Raw genomic sequence first — 21,909 nt, forward strand, 5'->3', positions numbered from 1 at the left:
TTTACTGCTACAAAAGGCGTCGGATCCGAAGGACCATTTATCAGGAGGGCAACATGCTTATTGTAAAGGCAAGTCAGTGGATACTGCCCTGAATACTATCGTGTCATGGACCATCCTTGATATAGAGGAAGCTTTCAAAATATCCTGACGGAAGCAGTCGTAACTGCTCTAGACGGTCTTGGGGTTAAATCAAACCTCAAACAACTCATTTTCAGTCTTCTGTGCGACAGAGTGATTGAAACGGAATGGGGAAACGCACGTGCTCGACAGCACGAGGTGGAGTTCTCTCTCCTCTAGATCATGGCAGTCGGGTGATTGCCTGTGCAGATGATGTAGCGCTTATGCTAGAATGGGAGCGGGCCGATACTCCCGCATCCTCTTGCGGCATACTACTAGATAGCTGGGTTTCGCAAAAGCTTGGCCAGCGCTGGGCCAACATCGGTACATGCGCTATCGCAAAAGCCAAGATCGATCGCAAGAGATCTAGTGATCTCTTTGCCCTCAGTGAGGCCTCGTCCACATCTACAGAAGCTGTATGGAAGAAGATGAGGTGGAAACAACTCAGCAGTTCCTTCTTGACTGTCCCGCGTTTGGGAGGTCAAGACTTAAACACTTGGGAGCGCATACCTTCAGACATCCCACCGAGCTGGCGGCAAATTAAACGCTTGTGCAAATTTGTATTGGCTACTAAGTGTTCTTCTATTCTATGGCCCCACAAATCTAAATCTAAATCTTTTCGATTCACTAATATTTGGTTATAAAGTCTTCATATTTTATTCCATCTATACATCAACGTTTTATGGAGTCTATTAGATTCTGACCTTTGAGCCCATACCTCCTTGACCATACCTCCTTGACCAACGGTCAAAGTTTTGTTCTACTTTATAAATTTGATGTTACAACAACTCGTTTAAAATTTCCCCGAAAATTTTCGATTGAATTCAGATACTGTGCCTGCTCTGGCCAGGGCATAACATCGATCCACTCTTTAGCTAGTTTGGTAGTATGTTTTGGGTCGTTAACCTGTTCATTTGTTCTTTTTATAGACATTTCCCAGCTGGCAAATGATTACATATCAGCCTTCAACAGGTTTGCAGACTTTGTTCGGTTCATGATGTTGACTAACAAGTATGTAGGACCAACACCATAGTTCGAAATGCAAGTACATACTATAATACTCAGACCAACATGTTTAAAAATTTCGGTAGTGTACTTGGAATCATCTCATGTGTTTGGTAGCGAACGGTCATATAAGCCAACTTTCATCTTCGCCATATTCGGACCGTACATGTCGAATACGGCGCACCAAACGCTTCAAAACTCCAACGTCAATTCCATTTCAATGAATTTCAATGATAATTTCGGCTGATTTTTGATGAATTCACGCACAGTTTCGATGGAATTTCCGGTGATCACGGATTTTGATTGGCCCACATGTTGATCGTCATTTATGTACTCACAACCACTTTGAAAACGTTGAAACCACTCGTGCACTCTGCTACGGGATAGGCAATTATCGCCATAAACTTGTTTCATCAATTGAAACGTATCGGTAAAAGTTTTACCAATTTTAAAACAAAATTTAATATTGGCTCTTTGTTCAAAGCTCATTTTCGCACCGATAACACAAACATCGATGAAATGTCATGAAATTCTCACTGGACAATCGATGAAGATAGCAGATTCTAACGCACCAGTCGAAATATAGATGTCCTGTTTACTTTGGAACACACCTTGTACATTCAGGAGCCTGTTCCTCCAAAAAGCATGACTTTTGCTTTCATTGCTCCACACCACAATCTTCAATTATGTAGGTGAAGAATTGAAATGTTCTTTGCGAACTTTACTCTTGCAGCAACATGTTTCTTCGTCAAAAGAGTTACTTTCCGGGAACTTGTTATCTTCAAATTGTTTTCAAATAGCCTCCTACGTTTTGTAAGAGTAGTAAGTCATAATTCTAAAAAAATTTTTGTATAATGGTGATTAGGACTTGATTTCAAATATTGTATAATTTGCATGTTCCATAATACTGATTTTTTTACATTTTCAGATAATATTAGGAAAGATCTTCAAATACAAGAAGCTGTTGCACTACTATTTTTATGAACGCAACTGTATGTACTCGTACGGTCACTACCACAATGCATGCAAGTTTATCATATCATTGCAGAGTAAGATACCGCTGGGCATGAAAACGGTGACATTCAGAAAGTCAGTATCGAGTTAAACACTTTTAATTTACCATTTGTTATGGAACTTCTCATTTTAGTGAGTCTACTTTATCACGTATACAAGTATTTGAGTGCCGCAAGTATTCAGTGAAGGTAGTAAAGTCATCGAAAACTTGCCTTATGCGAGTCATGCATCCACCTCTGTTAGTAACGAATAAATTGATAAAGTTATAGAACAGGTCTTTGAGCAACGCCATGTTGGCATCAAAGAGATAGCAGAGGATCTCAACATCTTTTATGAATCAACACAACACATTTTGGTTAATGTTTTGGTTAACCAGCGTGTCGATGCTAGGCTCGTACCAAGATATCTAAAACTTTTGCAAAAACGACGTAAAACTGAGAACCCCACATTCATCATTACTGGTGGCGAGAATTGACAAAAAATTAAGCGAAAGGCACTCCCAAATGAACCCAAACCGTAAAAACCAAAATTTGCCGAAGGCACTGAAAGCCGAGGCTTAAGCAAGTTTATGAAAAATTGGATTATACCTAATCATTAGCGGGCCTGACCAAATTGCATCAGATGTACTATAGACCATTGTAGAAGGCTTTCAAAATGGTAAATAGTGAAAGAATTGTATAGTAGATTGAAACCCATTGGAAACGAAAGGTAGAATAACAAAAATAAATTATAGTTGATTTGAGTTCAAGAAGAGGAAGAGAAAGGTTAAATTTGTAAACCTTGTTTAGCCCTGAAATTGAAGCTCGCGATCTCGGCGACATTTGGTTCAACAAGACGGCGTCACTTCCCACATATCGCATCATTCAATGGATTTATTGAGCGAACTCTTTGGTGAGTAGATAATTTAACGTTTTGGGCCGGTCGACTGGCCACTAAGATCATGTGATGTCACACCGTTAAACTTTTTCGTGGAGGATTCAGGCCTTGGGTCAAAAATACAAGCGTATTATTCATCAGTATTCAGTTACCAGTCGAAACGCTCGAACGAGTCACCGAAATTTGAATTTAATGGATGGACCATCTGAAACATAGCCGCGGCCAACGTTTGAAAGAGATAATATTCAAAAATTATATGCCAAAGAATGTTCTTTCGAATGACAATAAATTATTTAATGGGGAATATTAAATTTGATTTTTTTTTTTGTATAATTAAACTCACTTTTTATCTGAGGTATACCAAACTGAGACCAAGACTATTTGCCAAGCCCAGGAGTTACTTATTTGACCAAATCATATTGCACTGAGCATTGGGTTCTTATGATTAAGATATCTCATATGTTCTCCAATATATTTGCATGATATAAATAAACGTGGAGATATATTTTGCAAATGGAATATATAAATCTACTAAACGCATTTTCGAATAGACCTTTCCATATATTATTGTGAATTATTTCATGATTTTCGATTGAGGCCTTTTAGACTTTTTAGTTGAAATTAAGTTAAACTGGAATCCCACGGAAAAGCATTTAAGACTTATTATGCTTAAAATATGTGTCTACATATGTGTTTTACCATGGATTGAGCTGATTTGAAGTTAGTTCCAGACTATATTTTTATTTCGAAACATCGAACAATCAGAAATCAAAGCGCCACATCTAGATATTAGCCACATGAACTTAGGTTTTAAACTGATGTGCTGTTTACCATCCACCGTAAAAATCTACAGCGAAAGTTCTTCAAAGGAAACTGTGATGAAATTGACGGTAACAGACCCTCAAAACATTATGATTTTATTTCACATAAATTTACAAAATATTCTACTTCGAGTATTTCAATTATCCTAAGGCACTTAACGTGGACACATCGCCTGCTTGCCACCATCGATGGGCACTGTGGCACCGGTGATGAACGAAGCCTCGTCACTGGCCAAAAAGGCAATGGTGTCGGCCACCTCTTTAGTCGTGCCCACACGTCCGAGCGCGTGAGTCTCCTTAGCACGTCGCATGTAGTCGGCATAGTCGGCTTCGGTCATGCCGCTGCGTGCATGAATATCTGTCACCACAACACCAGGATTCACAGCATTCACACGGACATTCATTGGCGCCAAATCCAGGGCGATGCATCTGGTGAACTGATCAACTGCCGCCTTGGAGGTACAATAGCTTGACGTGTTGGGGAAGGTACGCGTACCAGCGACACTCGAGACATTCACGATATTGCCTTGTGTCTTGATGAGATGCGGCGCTGCGAATTTGGTGAGCAGGAAGATGGAACGTAAATTCGTATTAAGTAATGAGTCGAATTGCTCTACGCCTATGTCCAAGATGCTGCCGTAAGCCAAAATACCCGCGTTATTGACCAACACATCCAATTTGCCGAACTTCTCCAGCGTTGAGTTGATGATGCGCTCCGCATCCACGGTGACGTCGGCGGCTATGAGCAGCAACTCGGCATTGGGATTGGCTGCCTTGCAGGCTGCTTCAGTCGATTTCAAATTCTCAACATTGCGTCCGACAAGTGCGACTTTAGCGCCACGTTTCGCGAATGCCTCGGCGGTGCCGGCACCAAGACCAGAACTGGCACCTGTTACAATCACAACTTTACCAGTAAAACTCATTGCAACGAATGTGTAGAGTGGATCCGTGCTTGTACTATTTAAATGCGTTGGTGGTGAAGGCGTGTTATTATTGTTTTAAATTTATAATGTTTTTCCACCACTCAAAGACTGATAAGATAGACAGATAATGGCATTCATTGAGCCCGTGGACATTAAATACACTCGGGAGGCCTGATGCGCGTGCATATTTGAGAGGCTTATCAAGTTGAAGGTACGTGTTGAAAACAGAACGCTCTCGTTATAAATGTTTCATAGTGATGATTTGCTTGTTCTATGAGTTGTTAGAAAATGAATGAAGTACGTACGTAGGTAAAAAGCCTCGTAGGAATTTGGGTTTTCAGTATCAACAATGTCAGCTCAATATCAAATGTGTGAAATTGTGTAAGGTTAGGAACGGAACGCTTGAGAATGTGATTTCGGTGGTTAGTCTTAATCAAACTTTGCCGTTTAGACTTTCGATGTTTCTAAGGATTCGAACAATGCTGGAATGGGCGCTATAGCGAAGACCCATTGAAATGGTTAAATGAAAAGCGTTATCTGGAAACATCTAGTGTATTAAGATAGATTTAGATGTTGCAGTATGTCGATTGGGTGTTATAGTTCTGGATTCATTCTTGTATTCTGAAAAAGTTCACTTCACTTTTAAACCGTTAAACCTCGGCGATCAGCAATAGGTTTCCGAAAATATTTTCGCCAAAAAAGATATCTCAAAAATTCATCAGTAGCTCGGAGAGAAGTTAAATCTGGAGAGAGCCACCATTTATCGGTTACGACAAGCTCAACACAAATTTTCTTAGGAATGACAAGATTTCATTTTCTCGTGGGGATGCCATCTATTGCACAAAGTAATCTATTTATTTGCGTCATTTTATCGCTGAAACGCAACACTTTAGTCAAATCAAATGAACTTAAGAAAGCTATAAAGTCTGTGACTTTTGTGTGATAATGAGTGTGTTCACGATGTTGTTATAATGGTAAAAAATGTAATTTTTAAATATTTTTCTTAGTTGTTGTCCTAAGAGGACGCGGTGCCAACTTTTTCCATGTAGTTGTAGCTTCTACCATCTGATTAATTGATAACTTAGGGCCTTCAGCAAATAGTTTTAATGTCTTCGATGGACTCAAGGTGGGTTCCTAAAGCGGATTTTGCAGATTAATTGATAACTTAGGGCCTTCAGCAAATAGTTTTAATGTCTTCGATGGACTCAAGGTGCGTTCCTGAAGTGGATTTTGCAGTTTCGAAAACAGAAAACCGAACAGCGAATAGTCACAGGGAATCTGAATTGGGTTATGACGTGTCTGAGTGATGACTCTCTTTTCGTGTTTGGTCAAAAACGACGAACTTCTTTACCAAGATGCCCGAAAAATGGTTAAGTAGTATTCTTGTTGACCGTTTCATCCTGTGGAACGAATTCATGGTGAACCACATCACGATAATCAAAGTAAAAGATAAGTATTGCCGAGATTATTGATCGATTTTGACTTAGTTTTTTAGGTTTCAGTTCATTTTAGAAGCGCTATTCACTGTTCTGCGCCATATTCAAAAAACCACGTCCTGTCATCAGAGTGATGTGGTGTTTTAAAGTAACGTTTTTGCGACCTCCACTCTATGTCGTTTTTGCGGAAGGTTCAGGCCATTTGATACGAGTCTCGCCTTGACACACTTTACACCCAAAATATCAACCAAAAGGTGTTCAGGCGATCCATAGGAAATCTTGGAGTTCTCTGCTGTCATCTTCTTTGCGAAAATCCGGTATGAAATACGACCATAGATAGATGAGAGGTGAGAGCTTTTCGAATAATATTTGGTTGAGATTTGAACCCAGAGTATTTATCATTTCATTCATTTGCCCTAATAATTTATGTTCAAGGAATATCATATATTTCGAAATATCATCAAAAACTCTAATAATTACGTCGAAGTTCTTGTCGAATTAAACATTAAACATTATCGGAAATCTAGTAAGTAAGAAGCATGAAAAATATCGCGAACTCTGTCATCAACATGAACTGATGATCAACACGTACAATAAAGAAACTGGTGCTTGAGAATCCAGATCTTACAGGCATCGTTAGAATATCGGAAGGATCAGTGAAAACCATGTTGAAAGATCATTTTACTTAAGAAAAGTGAAACCACGATGGGTCCAAAATCATTCATCTTTTTCGAAAAACAGTTTCGCGATAACATCTGTAAAACAATGCTTTCCAACTGCCAGAATGTCAGGATACCTATTATTATCGGCGATGAGTTTTGGGTCTATGCTTACAATTTGGAAACAGATGTTCAATCGGCGGAATATCGTGGCATAGGTGAGCCGAAGCCGAAAAAAGCACGTCAAAGAAGCTCAAAAATCATTATCGAGATTTGGTGCACTCCGAATTCCTTCCGACCGCCCAACTTCTCAACAAGGAATATCATTTGAGTGTTATGCGTTGTTTGCGCGGAGCTATTCGTTAAAAGAAGCCGGAATTTTGGGCAGACAACTCTTGGTTTTTGCTCCCCGATAATAAACCATCACATATTCTGATTCTTCGTGAGCTTTTCGCCAAATATTCAACAAATATCGTTCCGCAACCACCGTATTCGCCAAATGTAGCTCCGTGGAACTTTTACCTAGGGGGACTACGATGAGGGGACGAGATAAATTTTGAAGAATAAATTAAGAATTTTAAAATTTTGAAATAAAGTCTTACTATTTTTTGCTCATAGTAGTATATACTGTCCCATATATACTGGATTTAATTAAGAAGAGAGACAAAGAAAATTTAATTGGTAAGAGGGAGTTAGTCAATCGTAACTCTTCTGTTTTTTTAGAGATGAAATGAGCACCGAAGACGGTGAACGCAGAGGACGTCCAAAAGGTATTATTACCGACGAAAGCATCAAAAAAGTCTAAAAGAAATTTCTGATGATCGTAAGGTGAAGTTGTTCGAAATAGCAGACCCTCTGAAGATATCAACTGAAGGTGTTCATCATATAATTCACGAATATTTGGGTCTGAGAAAGCTCTGTACAATGTGGTTGTCACGTAAGCTCACTTTTGCCCAACAAACAACACGAGTTCATGAGCAGTAGGGAGCAGTGCTTGGAGATACTCAAGCGTAATAGACCCACGTTTTTTCGTCGATATGTGACAATGGATGAAATATGTATCCATCAGTTCACTCAGAATTTCAATCAGAAGTCATCTGAATGAATTGCACACGATGAACCTGCTCCAAAGCGTGGAAAAGCGCAACGTTCGGCTGGCAAGTCTGTATTTTGGCATGAGCATTGAATTATTTTTATTGACTATCTTGAAAAGTAAAGGACGATCAACAGCGACTATTACATAGCGTTGTTGGGCCGTTTGAAGGACGAAATCGCCGAAGAAAAAGAAAGTGCTTTTCCAACAAGCCAATGGACAGTGTCACATGCCAGTGAAAGCGATGGCAAAAATCCATGAATGGGGCTTCGAATTGCTTTCGCATACACCGTATTCTTCAGATCTGACCCACATCGACTATCTTTTGCGCTCAGGTCTCAAAAGAATGCTCGTTAGGCAGAAATTTTCATCGAATGAAGAGCTGATCGCCGAAACTGAGGCCTATTTTAAAGCAACTGACAAATCGTACTACAAAGCTGGTATCGAAAAGTTGGAGGGCCGCTGTAATCAGTCTATCGCCTTTGAGGAGAGCTAGAATGTGTTTACTGTGGTTGACCGGGGGACTTTTCAATTGACCTGATAAGTTGTCTAGGTTAGGCATTTTTATTAATGTTAATACATGTCTTTAGCAGTGCCATTTTAAGAAAAAGTTCGACTTATAAATTTCACTTACTTCATTGCCAGTTTCAAATATCATTAATAAAATATCCAATAATATTGCAAGGAAAAACTGCTAAAAACTGCGACTCACTGCAAAGACACACTTGTCATATGATTTCAATAATTAATTCGCAATTTAAATAAACACAAACTTACATACATCCGTACATATAATAAACATGAATAAAAGTAACTGTCTGCAATGCGGTCGGTCAAGTCATACTAACTTGCAAAATTCAGCAACTCTCTTGACTTAAAAAAAATACATTTCTTCGACGGAAGAAAGTGTATAAAGTTGACACAAACCAAGACTTCAATTTAGTTTCTCAGTTTAATTGTGAATCGAAAGACATTAAAAGTGAATCGAAGTTGTAAAATGCTCTTCAGCAGGCGCAATATTTTCCAGTTCTCACTAAGTGTGGTGCGCATAACTTATTCATACCGAAGACGCTCCTTTATACACACGCTATTACTGTCTAACTTTTAGTTATTGCTGTGCCAGGATGTGGTGGATGTGGTGTGTGCGGTTAATCGTCGTAAGCGCAGCATTTACGGACTGGACTCTAATGGTCCCTACCTACCCGCGCCGTTTGGACCGGTACCATTTGCACCTTTCGGTTTGGGTTCACCGTTCGCACAACCACCCTTTGCTTTGCCCTACAGTCCATATGCTCCGCCGCCATATGCTGCACCGCGTGCCTATCCCTTCCTACCCGGGTATCCTTCCTTCCCTTATCACAATCCAATTTTCGCACCGCCACCACCGCCACTGCCATTTCCGCCGCCTATTGTAGCGCCTGCCGCACCAGTGGGTCCACCGCCAGCGCCGATTATTGTGCCGGCCAAGACAGCCGCCGCACTGAGTATTGCTTCGATTATTCACGCATTTATCGCGCGAAAATTCTATCCGCCCGTATTGCCGGTACCTATTGCTAGGCCAGTGCCATATCCGGTGCCTGAGAGGGTAAGTATACGGGAAATACCACAGTTAATTGTAGTTAAAATCCAAATTTTTTTTATTTTTTATTTCCGTTTAGTCTCCATTATCTTCAACTTTTCCACGATTTGGCCCAGTAATGATGCTGAAGCCGTTACAGGCTATCGCTGAAACTGTTAGAAATCGAACGGAGAGCTCGTGTGCGCAAAATATTTCTGAAATAACGTTCGAAAATCCAATATTACGAGAAGCAACAGTGTCAACCGAAGCACCTTGGCAACCCACAGTGATTCCCATAAATTAGGGAAATGAAGTTAGTTTACATTTTCTGTTCAGAATATTTTAATATGTAATTTTGTACTGATATTTATTTCAAAAGAGGGGATATCTGATAAATTTACTTTTTTAAGCAAATAGATTGCAAACAAAGAACGGTAAATCACCTGAATTTGATAACATAGCTTTTACCATCCTCTTAATCACTCATATTCCGACGAAGCTAGAGATAGTTCTGCAGTTTCTATGCTTTTTTTCGCATCCGAAACCATTCCGCAATGAATTATCATCGGAGCTAGACAAAAACAAGCTTACTAGTACTACTGATCCAAGATCCCTAAAAATCAGAGGTTCGATTTTTTAGTCGAGGATTTGTTTCCGAAGTTATTGGCACTCCGAAGGTGTTATCGGACTGTTGAGCTCAGCTGTTTACTCACTTGAACTTTCAGACTTTGACCATACCGATTCTTCTTGGACGCTGGCCATACATTTCCAGTAATTTCTCTTTCAATTTATATGATTTAAATACTGGACGGTTATAGCCGAGCTTAAAACAGCGCCAGTGATTTTTCCTTTTCGCTGTTTGGCGCTATTTGGTTATTCAAATTGTCCTTCCCCAGTTGTTCTTTCCAACGGAGTGGAGGTCTTCCTTTTGCTCTGCATTCCCCGGCGGCTACAGCATCGAATATTCTCCGAGCTGGAGTGTTTTCATCCATTCGGACGACATGACCTAGTCAACGTAGCCGCTGTCTCTTAATTTGCTGAACTATGTCAATGTCGTCGCATATCTCCCGCAGCTAATCGTGCCATCGATGGAAAGATTCCATAGCTACTACTCTATGAACTTTTCTGAGGCAGATCTTTTTCACAACTTGCCAGTATTAGAAGCGATACAAATCGCTTACTAATCTCTCGACTCTCATGAATACTGTTTTCAAGCACTTACATATAATCTAAGTAATAGACTTTCAAACCATACCCTTATAATTTTATTGTACAAGAAATGTATACAAGTTTTACTACAAATATTTGGATTATCTTATGTTTATTATTACGATTACTTAACGTGGACACATAGCATGCTTGCCGCCATCGACGGGCACTGTGGCACCGGTGATGAATGAAGCCTCGTCACTGGCCAAAAATGCAATGGTATCGGCTATCTCTTTAGTCGTGCCCACACGTCCGAGCGCGTGGGTCTCCTTAGCACGTCGTAAGTGATTCGCATATTGCTCCTTCGTTAAGCCGGCGCGTGTATGAATATTCGTTACCACAACACCGGGATTTACGGCATTCACACGGACATTCTTCGCTGCCAAATCCAAGGCGATACATCTGGTGAACTGATCAAGAGCCGCCTTGGAGGTGGAATAGCTTGAGGCGTTGGGGAAGGCGCGTAAACCATTGATACTCGAGACATTCACAATATTGCCTTGTGTCTTGATGAGATGCGGCGCTGCCAGTTTCGTGAGCAGGAAGACAGCGCGTAAATTTGTATTAAGTATTGAGTCAAATTGCTCTACATCTATGTCTAAGATGTTGCCGTAAGCCAAAATGCCCGCGTTATTGACCAACACATCCAATTTGCCGAACTTTTCCAGCGTTGAGTTGATAATGCGCTCTGCATCTACGGTGACATCGGCGGCTATGAGCAGCAGCTCGGCATTGGGATTGGCTGCCTTGCAGGCTGTTTCAGTTGTTTTTAAATTCGCGATATTACGACCGACAAGCACGACTTTAGCGCCACGTTTCGCGAATGCCTCGGCGGTGACAGCACCAATGCCCGAACTGGCACCAGTTACAATTACAACTTTTCCGCTAAAACTCATTGGAACGACTGTGTAGAGTGGATCGGCGCTTGAACTATTTAAGTGCGTTGGTTGAGAATACATGAGATATTTAGTATTTTCATTTTTAGCGTTTTTTTTGCCGTAAAGTAGAGATAAAATTGTTATTTATTGAGCGCATTGACATAAAATGCATTTGTGATAGTTGAAGCGCATGCATCGGAGAGAGAGAGTTTATCAACTTATAGTTAAGCTTGTATATTTTCGTTATAAATGTTACACAACAATGTTTTTTTTTAACATGTTTCTCATTGTAAGGAAATTATTGAAGTATATAGGTAAGTACTTCGCACACATCGTCTGATCGTGATAATTCCGAAAGTCTTATGACACATCTTGTTATCATCGCATTACCAAAAATATCCACCAAAATTATTCGAACGGACTCGCGTGACATGTTGCTCTCTGAAACTAGTTCTTGCTCGACTCGTTCCGACGAAGCTGAATTATTTTCAAAAAGAGTGCCATAAACAGCTCTTTTTGGACATGCTTGATCGTACGAATTTTGATCCCAAGTTCATGGAAATCATTACAACTGCCGAAGAGGCATGGTTTTATTAGCTTGACAGGGATTTCACAGGTATGAATTCAATGAATGAATGCAATCGATCAACCACTGCCTTCACCAGATTTGGCCTCGTGCGATTCTTTCTTGTTCCCCAAACTGAAATTGCCAGTATGTGGAACCCGTTTTCAGTCGTTCGAAGAGGTAAAAAAAATCGTTGAAGGATCTGAAGGCCATCCCAAAAAGTGAATGTGAAAAACGAAAGCTAATATTCGATAGATTTGACTACAATTATCATGGCAACATTTAACAAAAATATGTAGAGGTTTTTAAATTTTTAATATCATTTGATCAAATTTGAACCGGACTAACCAAACAAAAAATCAAATCAACATTTTCACGTATTTTTATATACTTGTAAATCTTTATTATCGGCTTGAAAATTATATATATCCTTTTGAGTCAATGCTTATTCCAGTTTTCCGTACATTTGTTTTAAGCCTCTGTCGCGGATGGTCTCCAGTGCCTTCAGCGATTTTGGTTTTTGCGGTATCAGCTGATTTTTGGAGCGTCTTTAGCTAGATTGTTGGACAATTTCGGCGTCGTATACATAAATCCAATCCAGTAATGATACGTTTGATGAAACTTTTTTGCAATATCTTCAACGATTCCGTAGCTGTGATTCCATTGGAAACACAAAATTCTAAGCAAACTCAATTTTTTTCCAGTCCGCAAATCAAATGAATTAGTCCGAGTCTAATTTGATCAGATGGTAAATAAATTTCTTAACCAAGTGGCAAACCTCTACAAATTTTCGACTATAAGCTTTCTCTATACAGTTTAGTTTGCTCTGGTATTTTTATAATGGGTGATCCCTCTAGAGATATTTTTTTGAAATCGCCGTTTTTTTTTAGATCACTGGAGAGTCGTGTCAAGCTGTCATGTCAGTTTTGTTCTGTATTTTTTGGCATTTTATCATACAAAGACTTATGCCTAAACAACGTTTTCAAATCGTTCAACTTTAAGAATGTGTTTCGCGTGCTTTGATCAACTTATGGTCAACATAATCTGCCTACTGAGAACACTATTCTCAACACCATATTCGGCCGAATAGACGACGTCCAGCCGTAGCTGTCGGTGCCGTTCACAGCAACTCGGACATATAGAACGACTTGGCGCATTTTATGGTACGCCGAGATCTTAAATTGAAAGCTTACAAAATATAGCTTGTACAAGATCTGAAGCCGCTCGACCTCAAGTGACCCCAAGTGACATTGTTTCGCTCTATAAGTCTGGAAAAGTTCCAAGAACATCCGACGTTTTTGAGCCAAATTTTGTTTGTCGATGATGCCAATTTCTGGCTCAATGAGTAAAAACAAGAAAAATTACCGCATTTGAGACGAAGAGTAACCTGAAGAGATTCAAGAACTGCCATTTATCCAGAAAAAAAAACGACGTATTAGTGTGGTTTATGTCCCGGTGGAATCATCGATCACATTTCTTTTAAAATGATGCCGGTGAGAACGTAACCGTCAATGGCGACCGTTACCGCGCCATGATAACCGACTATTTGATACCTGAAATTGAAGCCCGTGATCTCAGCGGCATTTGGTTTCAACAAGACGCTGCCATTTCACAAATATCGCATCAATCAATGGAATTTATTGAGAGAACACTTCGGTGAGCAGATAATTTCACGTTTTGGACCAGTTGATTGGCCACCAAGATCGTGCGATATCACACCGTTAGACTTTTTTCTGTTGGGATATGTATTGTCTAAATTCCATGTAGACAATGCCGCTTCGATTCAGACCTTGGAGCAAAACATCACACATGTAATTTAACAGTTAGCCCCAACAGATGGACCATCTGAGACGTAGCCGCGGCCAACATTTGAAAAAGATAATCTTCAAAAAATAAATGCTAAGGAATGTTCTTGCGATTGATAATGAACATTCTCCATCGAGATTGAAGTGTCTGTGTTTTTTCTTTAAAATGTATTGAACCTCGAAACGGTGATCTATCAGCAGCAATTCACGAGAAGTAATGAAAAAATACCAGTTTTCTTTACTATTGAACCTGTGCTATCGTTTTTTGTTCAATCGATAAATTATCGAGTTATAAAACTCAGCAGTCATACCCCTTATTTTATTCCATTATCGCTAATCATAGTTAGGGGTATTGTGGTACTTGAATCAGAGTGCTGCTATGACAAATGATATAATTGCTAGTGGGGTCTGCCCTATTGCCTGACAATGAAAATATTTGTTCAATATAATTATATTTACTTCTATTTACTTACAATAAAGGTGTCTTAATCGCTGTACTACAACTAGTATACATATAAACGGGGCCTAATTGTATGTGACGAGTGTTCTATTTGTCTAAAATAAGATATATGGATATATATATATATATATTCCAAAGTTACAGAGCATTTATTACCTTTTAATTAGACTCAGAACAAACTTTTTGTTTATACCAGGCACACTTACGTCATCGTAAGCCCTTGCATGATTTAGAGAGTCATTTTTGATTACACACATACGTCAACTGAGCGGAGAGATCAGATTAACGATCAACACATGTATATAATCAAGAGCTTTGAGCCAAACTTAGCTAGTCTGTCGGTATTCATTATAAATTATTTTCAATTAACTCAACAATCGTAATTAAATGAAACACTTTGACAGTAGACAGATGTAGACAGTGTAAATAGAAAAGGAATGTATGTATTTACGAGGGGTACAGCTTGAGTTTCACTGATTCGAATATGTGAAAACCAATAAATACGGATTTTAAACCAAACCAAGAAAAAACGTTAACTTCGGTTGCACCGAAGCTAAATACCCTTCACAGGTGCATTTCTGTTAGTAACTATGTGTTCAGTTTGTATGGAAGCTATATGCTATAGTTAACCGATCTGAACAACTTCTTCTGAGATTACATTGTTGCCTTAGGAAATAATATATACCAAATTTCGTGAATTTATATTGTCAAATGTGAAAGTTTTCCATACAAGCATTTGATTTTGATCGTTCAGTTTGTATGGCAGCTATATTTTATAGTGGTCCGATATCGGCCGTTCCGACAAATGAGCAGCTTCTTGAAGAGAAAATGACGTTTGCAAAATTTCAAAACGATATCTGAAAAACTGAGGGACTAGTTCGTATATATACAGACGGACAGACAGACGGACATAGCTAAATCGACTCAGCTCGACATACTGATCATTGGTATATATACTTTATAGGGTCTCCGACGATTCCTTCTGGGTGTTACAAACTTCGTGACAAACTTAATATACCCTGTTCAGGGTATAATGAAACTTCCAGAATGCTATAGCAGAAGTTTACCTAGTGTACGTGGACGTGCTCGACGTTGAATCGATTCAATGAAGTATAGTGATATTGTTTAATGATTACTTAAGATTGTTCGAGGTCTCGAGTTATATTTCACTTTTATTTATGAATATTAAAAAACGACATTTACATCTATAATTAAAAAGAATAATGGGCATGTTTACCACCGTCGATGGGTATAATTGCTCCCGTTATGAAACTAGAGCTGTCACTGGCTAAGAAAATAATAGCATCGGCTACCTCCTTTGGTTGCCCAACACGACCAAGTGGATGCTTATCCTTAGCAAGCTCGTAATAGTCGTGAGCTTTCTTCGTCGAGAAACCTGCATTTCGATAAAGATCGGTAACAATAACACCAGGATTAACAGAGTTTACACGCACATTTTGCGGCGCCAAATCCAAGGCGCAACATCTAGTGAATTGATCCAGTGCTGCCTTCGAGGTGCAATAAGTGGTCATACCACGTTTAGAACGCAAACCTGCGACGCTAGAGACATTCACGATATTGCCCCGGGTCTTGATCAAGTGTGGCGCAGCAAATTTTGTTAATAGGAAGACGGAACGCACATTTGTATTGAAAAGTCTATCGAATTGATCGACATCAACATCCAAGATAATGCCAAATTCGATAATACCCGCGTTATTGACCAGCACATCCAATTGTCCGAATCGGTCAATTGTTGTGTTTATAATACGTTTCGCATCCACTGTGACATCAGCAGTGATTAATAGCAGTTCGGCTTTGTTGTTGGCAGCCTTACAGGCCGCTTCGGTAGCCTTCAAATTCATTTCATTTCGTCCTACGAGCACCACTTTGGAACCTTCTTTGGCAAAAGCCTCTGCCGTCGTAGCACCGATACCAGAACTCGCTCCGGTTACTATAACAACTTTGCCTTCTAAACTCATGGTGATCTATTCGAACTCGCGGCGTTGAACGAACTGCACTGCTGCAGGTAATACTTATAGAGAGTAGTTTACACCTTCATATCTAATCACTTGGCTTTTGTAAATATTTATTTTTTGTTATTAATTTATGAAAGTGCTTATGTAAAGCCCAGCAATACAGAATAAAAGTATAGAACTATTTAAAATTAGATTAGCTAAAAGTTGTGGTTGAGTCCAGTTCCCCCTAATACTTTGGGGCTTTAGGGTGAGTATATAACTAGATTTTGTGAGTAGCAACAGCTGAGGTGGTTTTTAATATAATTTTGCTTGTTGGGATATCTGTATCAGATATAAAGAGTTGGACCTAGCCCACTGCTCCAGAGAGCTTCAGCCCTTATTGTCCATTCATCAGTTATGTATAGAATGTGATTAGATAAGGATGAGAGGGAATGCACTCATGCAACTAAATTATAAAAATTAAGAACTTTTTGGCATTTTTCCGCTAGAGACATTATTCCAACAGCGTAAAATTTTTCTGCTTTATCGGCGAAAAACTGCGACACGTAATTTTCACAAGCTTCTCTTGAAGCCAACATTACTCCATTAAGGGAGTTCTGCATTGACCAAAACAAATGGTAGTCCGATGGCGCAAGGTCTGGGCTATATGGTGGATGCATCAGAACTTCCCACCCAAGCTCTCCTAGTTTTTTCCGAGTCATCAAAGATGTATGTGGTCTAGCGTTGTCCTGCTGGAAGACGAAGCCTTTTCTGTGGATCAGTTCTGTCCGTTTTTTTCAAATGCTTGCTTCAATCTTATCAGTTGTTGACAATAAAATGTAGAATCAATCGTCCGACCAGGCTGAAGCAGCAAAGAGTGGATGATTCCTTTCCAATCCCACCAAATACTCAGCATAATCTTTCGAGGCGCCAATTCTATCTTTGCGACCATTTGTTGAGCTTCACCACGTTTGGAACATAATCTTTTTCGAACATTATTGTCGTATTTGATTCACTTTTCGTCCTGTTAGCCTTCGCTTTAGAAGTGGTTCGATTTAATTTCGTTTCAGCAAAGAATCGCGGATGTTAATTCTGTTCAATAAATTTTCACTGACAATTCATGTGGTACTCAAATATCGAGCTACTTTTTGTAGCCAGCCTTTTTTAAACGGTTCAAAACCGTTTGATGATGAATGTTAAGTTCCTTAGCAATGTCATGGCTGCTTACGTGATAGTCCTGGTCAATCTCTTTCATAATTTCATCCACTTTTTCAACGATAGGTCGACCAGAGCTAGGCGGATCATTCACGCCGAAATTTGCAGAACGCAAGCAAGCGAACGATTGTTGTTGTTCATTGGTTAATTGCATTCCCATTTTTATACAAATTTTACAGGTAATACAGCTCTAACTTTTTTTTCAACTACAAGGAATCATTTTTCTTTATACACTATATGGTATGATGACACAATGTGATTGGTAGCACTGGAGATATACGACTGCACGACATCTATCGACTAAATACGAAAAGACTTTTTCTCGACTACCCAATATGATTTTGAGTGAAGCAGCTTGTTTATTGTGCAAAAGATGGATAAAAAGGAATTTCGCGTGTTGACAAAATATTGCTTATTTGGGGAACAAAATGATTTTGAAACCACGGTTTTGATGGTTCGACATTATTTGGACTCTGCACCAGGGAAATCAACCGTGAACGAAGCGAATCAGCACCGTAGCCGATGAAGCCAGTTGAAGTTCTGAAACTGCTCGCGATGAACCCGCTCCGAAGCGTGGAAAAACGCAACGATCAGTGGGCAAGGTTATGGTGTCTGTATTTTGGGATCTGCTTGGAATATTTTTTATTGTCTACCTTCAAAGTGGAAAGACCATCAACACCGACTGAATCAAATTGAGCCATCATGTTTCAATCGTTTGTTGAATTCTACTTTGAGCAAAAAAATGATGAAGAATTTTTTCACTGAATTCTAATAATTTTCTGCTGATTCTCTATTGACGCCTAAATATGACGATAAATAACATTGAAAGCGGTTTCTAAACAAAGCATGCCTACATTTTAGCTCTTTAATATTAGAATGTCCATTTCGTAAATATGTATAAAAGTAACCGTTATAAGTGTTAGTTAATTACAAGTCACTTCGTAAATTTTGCTAATTATATTTCTCTTTTATTGATCAATATTTAAAAAGAAGAGATTTCAATCAACAATGCATACCACCGTCGATGGGCAGAGTTGCTCCCGTTATAAAACTAGAGCTGTCACTAGCAAAGAAAATAATAGCATCGGCTACCTCCTTTGGTTCCCCAACACGACCAAGTGGATGTTTATCCTTAGCAAGCTCGTAATAGTCGTCAAGCTCCTCCGGCGATAAACCCAGACGTCTATGAATATCGGTCACAATCACACCAGGATTAACGGAATTTACACGCACATTTTTCGGCGCCAAATCCAAGGCGCAACATCTGGTAAATTGATCCAAGGCTGCTTTGGAAGTGCAATATACTGACTTACTGGCAAGTGAACGCAAACCTGCGATGCTAGAGACATTCACGATACTACCCTGGGTCGCGATTAAGTGTGGTGCAGCAAATTTAGTTAAAAGAAAGACGGAACGCACATTTGTATTGAAAATACGATCAAATTGAGCGACGTCAATATCCAAGAGATTGCCAACTTCGAAAATACCCGCGTTATTGACTAGCACATCCAATTGTCCGAACCGCTCAATTGTTGTGTCTATAATACGTTCCGCATCCACAGTGACATCAGCAGTGATTAATAAAAGTTCGGCTTCACTATTCGCTGCATTACAGGCCGCTTCGGTAGCCATCAAATTCGCTTCATTTCGTCCTACGAGCACCACTTTGGAACCTTCTTTGGCAAAAGCCTCTGCCGTCGTAGCACCAATGCCCGAACTGGCACCGGTGACAATTACAACTTTGCCGGCTAAACTCATTGCGATCTATGCGACTTCAGGAAGAAAGTGAAACTAAACTTGGTTACCGAAACAGCTTAGTACCAGCCACTTAAGGCTAAGTAACGCTTTTGTTATGTAGCGGGTTGCCATTTAAATTTAATTGTACTAAAATTCTTACTCTTTTTTTTTTGTGATTGTTTTTAAGATTTTAAATTTTCAAAAATGGATGAAGATATATAGACGTTTTTTGTTAGCTCTACTTGGTCAGAGGTAAAATTTTGTTTGCCAACTTTATCAGTTAATAATCCGATCCCAATCTCTCATACAGCACTTGGCTTTTGCTATAAGGTAACATTGTACGACGGCATGGCAACACTGACAATTAATGGCTTTTTAATCACAACTAGCAGCCCGACCCGGGTTCGCACGCTTATTAAACAATCATTTCAAAAGTTATAATTTTGTACACACTCTCCCACACACTTTCTCGTTTATGCATCGTGGGTCATTAAAAATGAGTTAAATGAAGGAAATTCGAACATGAAAATATATTTTTAGTATTAATGTAATTTTTTTTTAAATTTTTGTAAGAATTCCTTAATAAGCAGCCACGTCCCGTTGCACATGCTTGGAGGGCTTAAAGCAAGCCGCTTGTGAGTTTGGGTCTCGAGATATGGGATTTCATTAAAAAGTGTGCGGTGCCACGCCCAGCGTCCAATTTCTACACCAGCTCCCATAAGGCTTCTTCATACCATCTCGGTGGTAAAGTTTAATGTCTCTGGCGTATTTAGTTATTGATTTATCGCGCTTTTACTAGTTTTTAACAGCACCGTTATGTGGGGAGTGAGCGGATAACTCCGATTTCATCCATTTTCACTCTGTCGGTAGAAGTTCTCATAAGATTTGTACTCAGCAGATTTGGTTATTGTAGCTTGAGTGGTTTAGGAGATGTGTACATTAAAATTGTAAGAGGGCGGGACCAAGCCCACTTTTTCAAGGGGCACCCCTTGCTACTGCTACTGCGATCTCTTGTTTATAGTTTTATATCTTAATTTGGTGCTTAGTTATGGCACTTTATATGTTTTCGGTAAATGGCGATTTGTGGGCGTGGCATTGATCCGATTATGCCCATCTACGAACTCGATTTTTCTTTTGTACTAAGAAACCTGTGTATCAAATTTCATCAAGATATCTTAATTTTTACTCAAGTTACAGCTTGCACGGACGGATGGTCAGACGGACAGACATACAGTCAACCTGATTTCAATTTTTCGCGTCATCCTGATCATTTATATATACGTAACCCTACAACTATCTCGATTAGTTTTAGGTGATACGTACAACCGTTAGGTTAACAAAAATATAATACTCTTTAGCAACTGGTTTCAAGAGTATAAAAAATCTAATTTGATTTAGTATTACTTCAGGAATGTAGTTCAGCTTGTTCTTAATGCGGCTTCATGTATACTTCAGATATAGGGGAGGTAATTATAAATGCGGTCGAGGGAAAATTGACAGCTGATGTATACATACAATTATGGCGTAGGTAGAACTACAATTACATTGTACATTGATATTTATTTGCTTTTATATTTTTCATACGTTGTTGTGATAATCTTTTAAGAAATAAATTGTTAAATTGTTCTGCTGAATTATTTTCAGAACAACTGTTTAACAAAAACGAAACGAAAATTGCCTTAGGAATGGATTATAAATATTGGGTAGTCGAAAAAGTCTTTTCGTATTTTGTCAATAGATGTCGTTGCAGTCGTATATCTCCAGTGCTACCAATCTTACTACCAATCTTATTGTGCCATATAGTGTTGGAAAGGCGAGATTTTAAGCTTCATTTAACCAAAAAAATTAAATTCGGGAAAGTTGGAAAAAGTTGACCTCGATCATCACATAAGCAGTCATGACGTCGCTAAGAAACTTCACATTCATCATCAAACGGTTTTTTAAGTTTAAAAACGGCTGGCTACAAAAAGAACCTCGATATTTGGGTATCACATAAATTGTTTGTGGAAAATTTAATGGACCCAATTAACATCCGCGATTCTTTGCTGAAACAAAATGAAATCGCACCATTTCTAAAGCGAATGTTAACAAGAGAAGAAAAGTGAATCAAATGCGACAATAATGTTCGAAAAAGATCATGGTCCAAGCGTGGTGAAGCTCAACAAATGGTCGCGAAGCCAGAATTGACTCCTCGAAAGGTTATGCTGAGTGTTTGGTGGGATTGGAAAGGAATCATCCACTCTTTGCTGCTTCAGCCTGGTCGGACGATTGATTCTACATTTTATTGTCAACAACTGATAGGATTGAAGCAAGCAATCGAAAAAAAAACGGACAGAACTGATCAACAGAAAAGGCTTCGTCTTCCAGCAGGACAACGCTAGACCACACACATTTTTGATGCCTCGGCACAAACTGTGAGAGCTTGGCTGGGAAGTTTTGATGTATCCTCCATATAGCCCTGACCTTGCCACCATTGGACTGCCATTTGTTTTGGTCAAAACAGAACTCTTTTAATGGAGTAAAGTTGACTTCAAGAAAAGCCTATGAAAATTTTTTGTGTTTAACACAAATGGAATAATGTCT

At 39.2% G+C, this 21,909-nt stretch overlaps 4 protein-coding genes across 4 annotated transcripts; all 4 read right to left on the minus strand.

Moving 5' to 3' along the window:
• Window positions 1–3,886: 3,886 nt before the first annotated feature.
• Window positions 3,887–4,794, minus strand: LOC120774463 (uncharacterized oxidoreductase TM_0325-like). Its single transcript, XM_040104119.1, has one exon. The coding sequence runs from the start codon at window positions 4,754–4,756 to the stop codon at window positions 3,989–3,991; it is 768 nt and encodes a 255-aa protein (XP_039960053.1). The 5' UTR covers window positions 4,757–4,794; the 3' UTR covers window positions 3,887–3,988.
• Window positions 4,795–10,739: 5,945 nt separating this feature from the next.
• LOC120775863 (uncharacterized oxidoreductase TM_0325-like) lies at window positions 10,740–11,636 on the minus strand. Its single transcript, XM_040106232.1, has one exon. The coding sequence runs from the start codon at window positions 11,605–11,607 to the stop codon at window positions 10,840–10,842; it is 768 nt and encodes a 255-aa protein (XP_039962166.1). The 5' UTR covers window positions 11,608–11,636; the 3' UTR covers window positions 10,740–10,839.
• A 3,955-nt stretch (window positions 11,637–15,591) lies between these two features.
• On the minus strand, window positions 15,592–16,416 carry LOC120775747 (3-oxoacyl-[acyl-carrier-protein] reductase FabG-like). The gene has a single exon (XM_040106074.1). The coding sequence runs from the start codon at window positions 16,396–16,398 to the stop codon at window positions 15,631–15,633; it is 768 nt and encodes a 255-aa protein (XP_039962008.1). The 5' UTR covers window positions 16,399–16,416; the 3' UTR covers window positions 15,592–15,630.
• Window positions 16,417–18,531: 2,115 nt separating this feature from the next.
• LOC120775748 (3-oxoacyl-[acyl-carrier-protein] reductase FabG-like) lies at window positions 18,532–19,380 on the minus strand. Its single transcript, XM_040106075.1, has one exon. The coding sequence runs from the start codon at window positions 19,345–19,347 to the stop codon at window positions 18,592–18,594; it is 756 nt and encodes a 251-aa protein (XP_039962009.1). The 5' UTR covers window positions 19,348–19,380; the 3' UTR covers window positions 18,532–18,591.
• Between the last annotated feature and the right edge of the window lie 2,529 nt (window positions 19,381–21,909).

This window comes from Bactrocera tryoni, chromosome 4 (genome assembly GCF_016617805.1).
Source record: "Bactrocera tryoni isolate S06 chromosome 4, CSIRO_BtryS06_freeze2, whole genome shotgun sequence".
Taxonomy (NCBI): Eukaryota; Metazoa; Arthropoda; class Insecta; order Diptera; family Tephritidae; genus Bactrocera; species Bactrocera tryoni.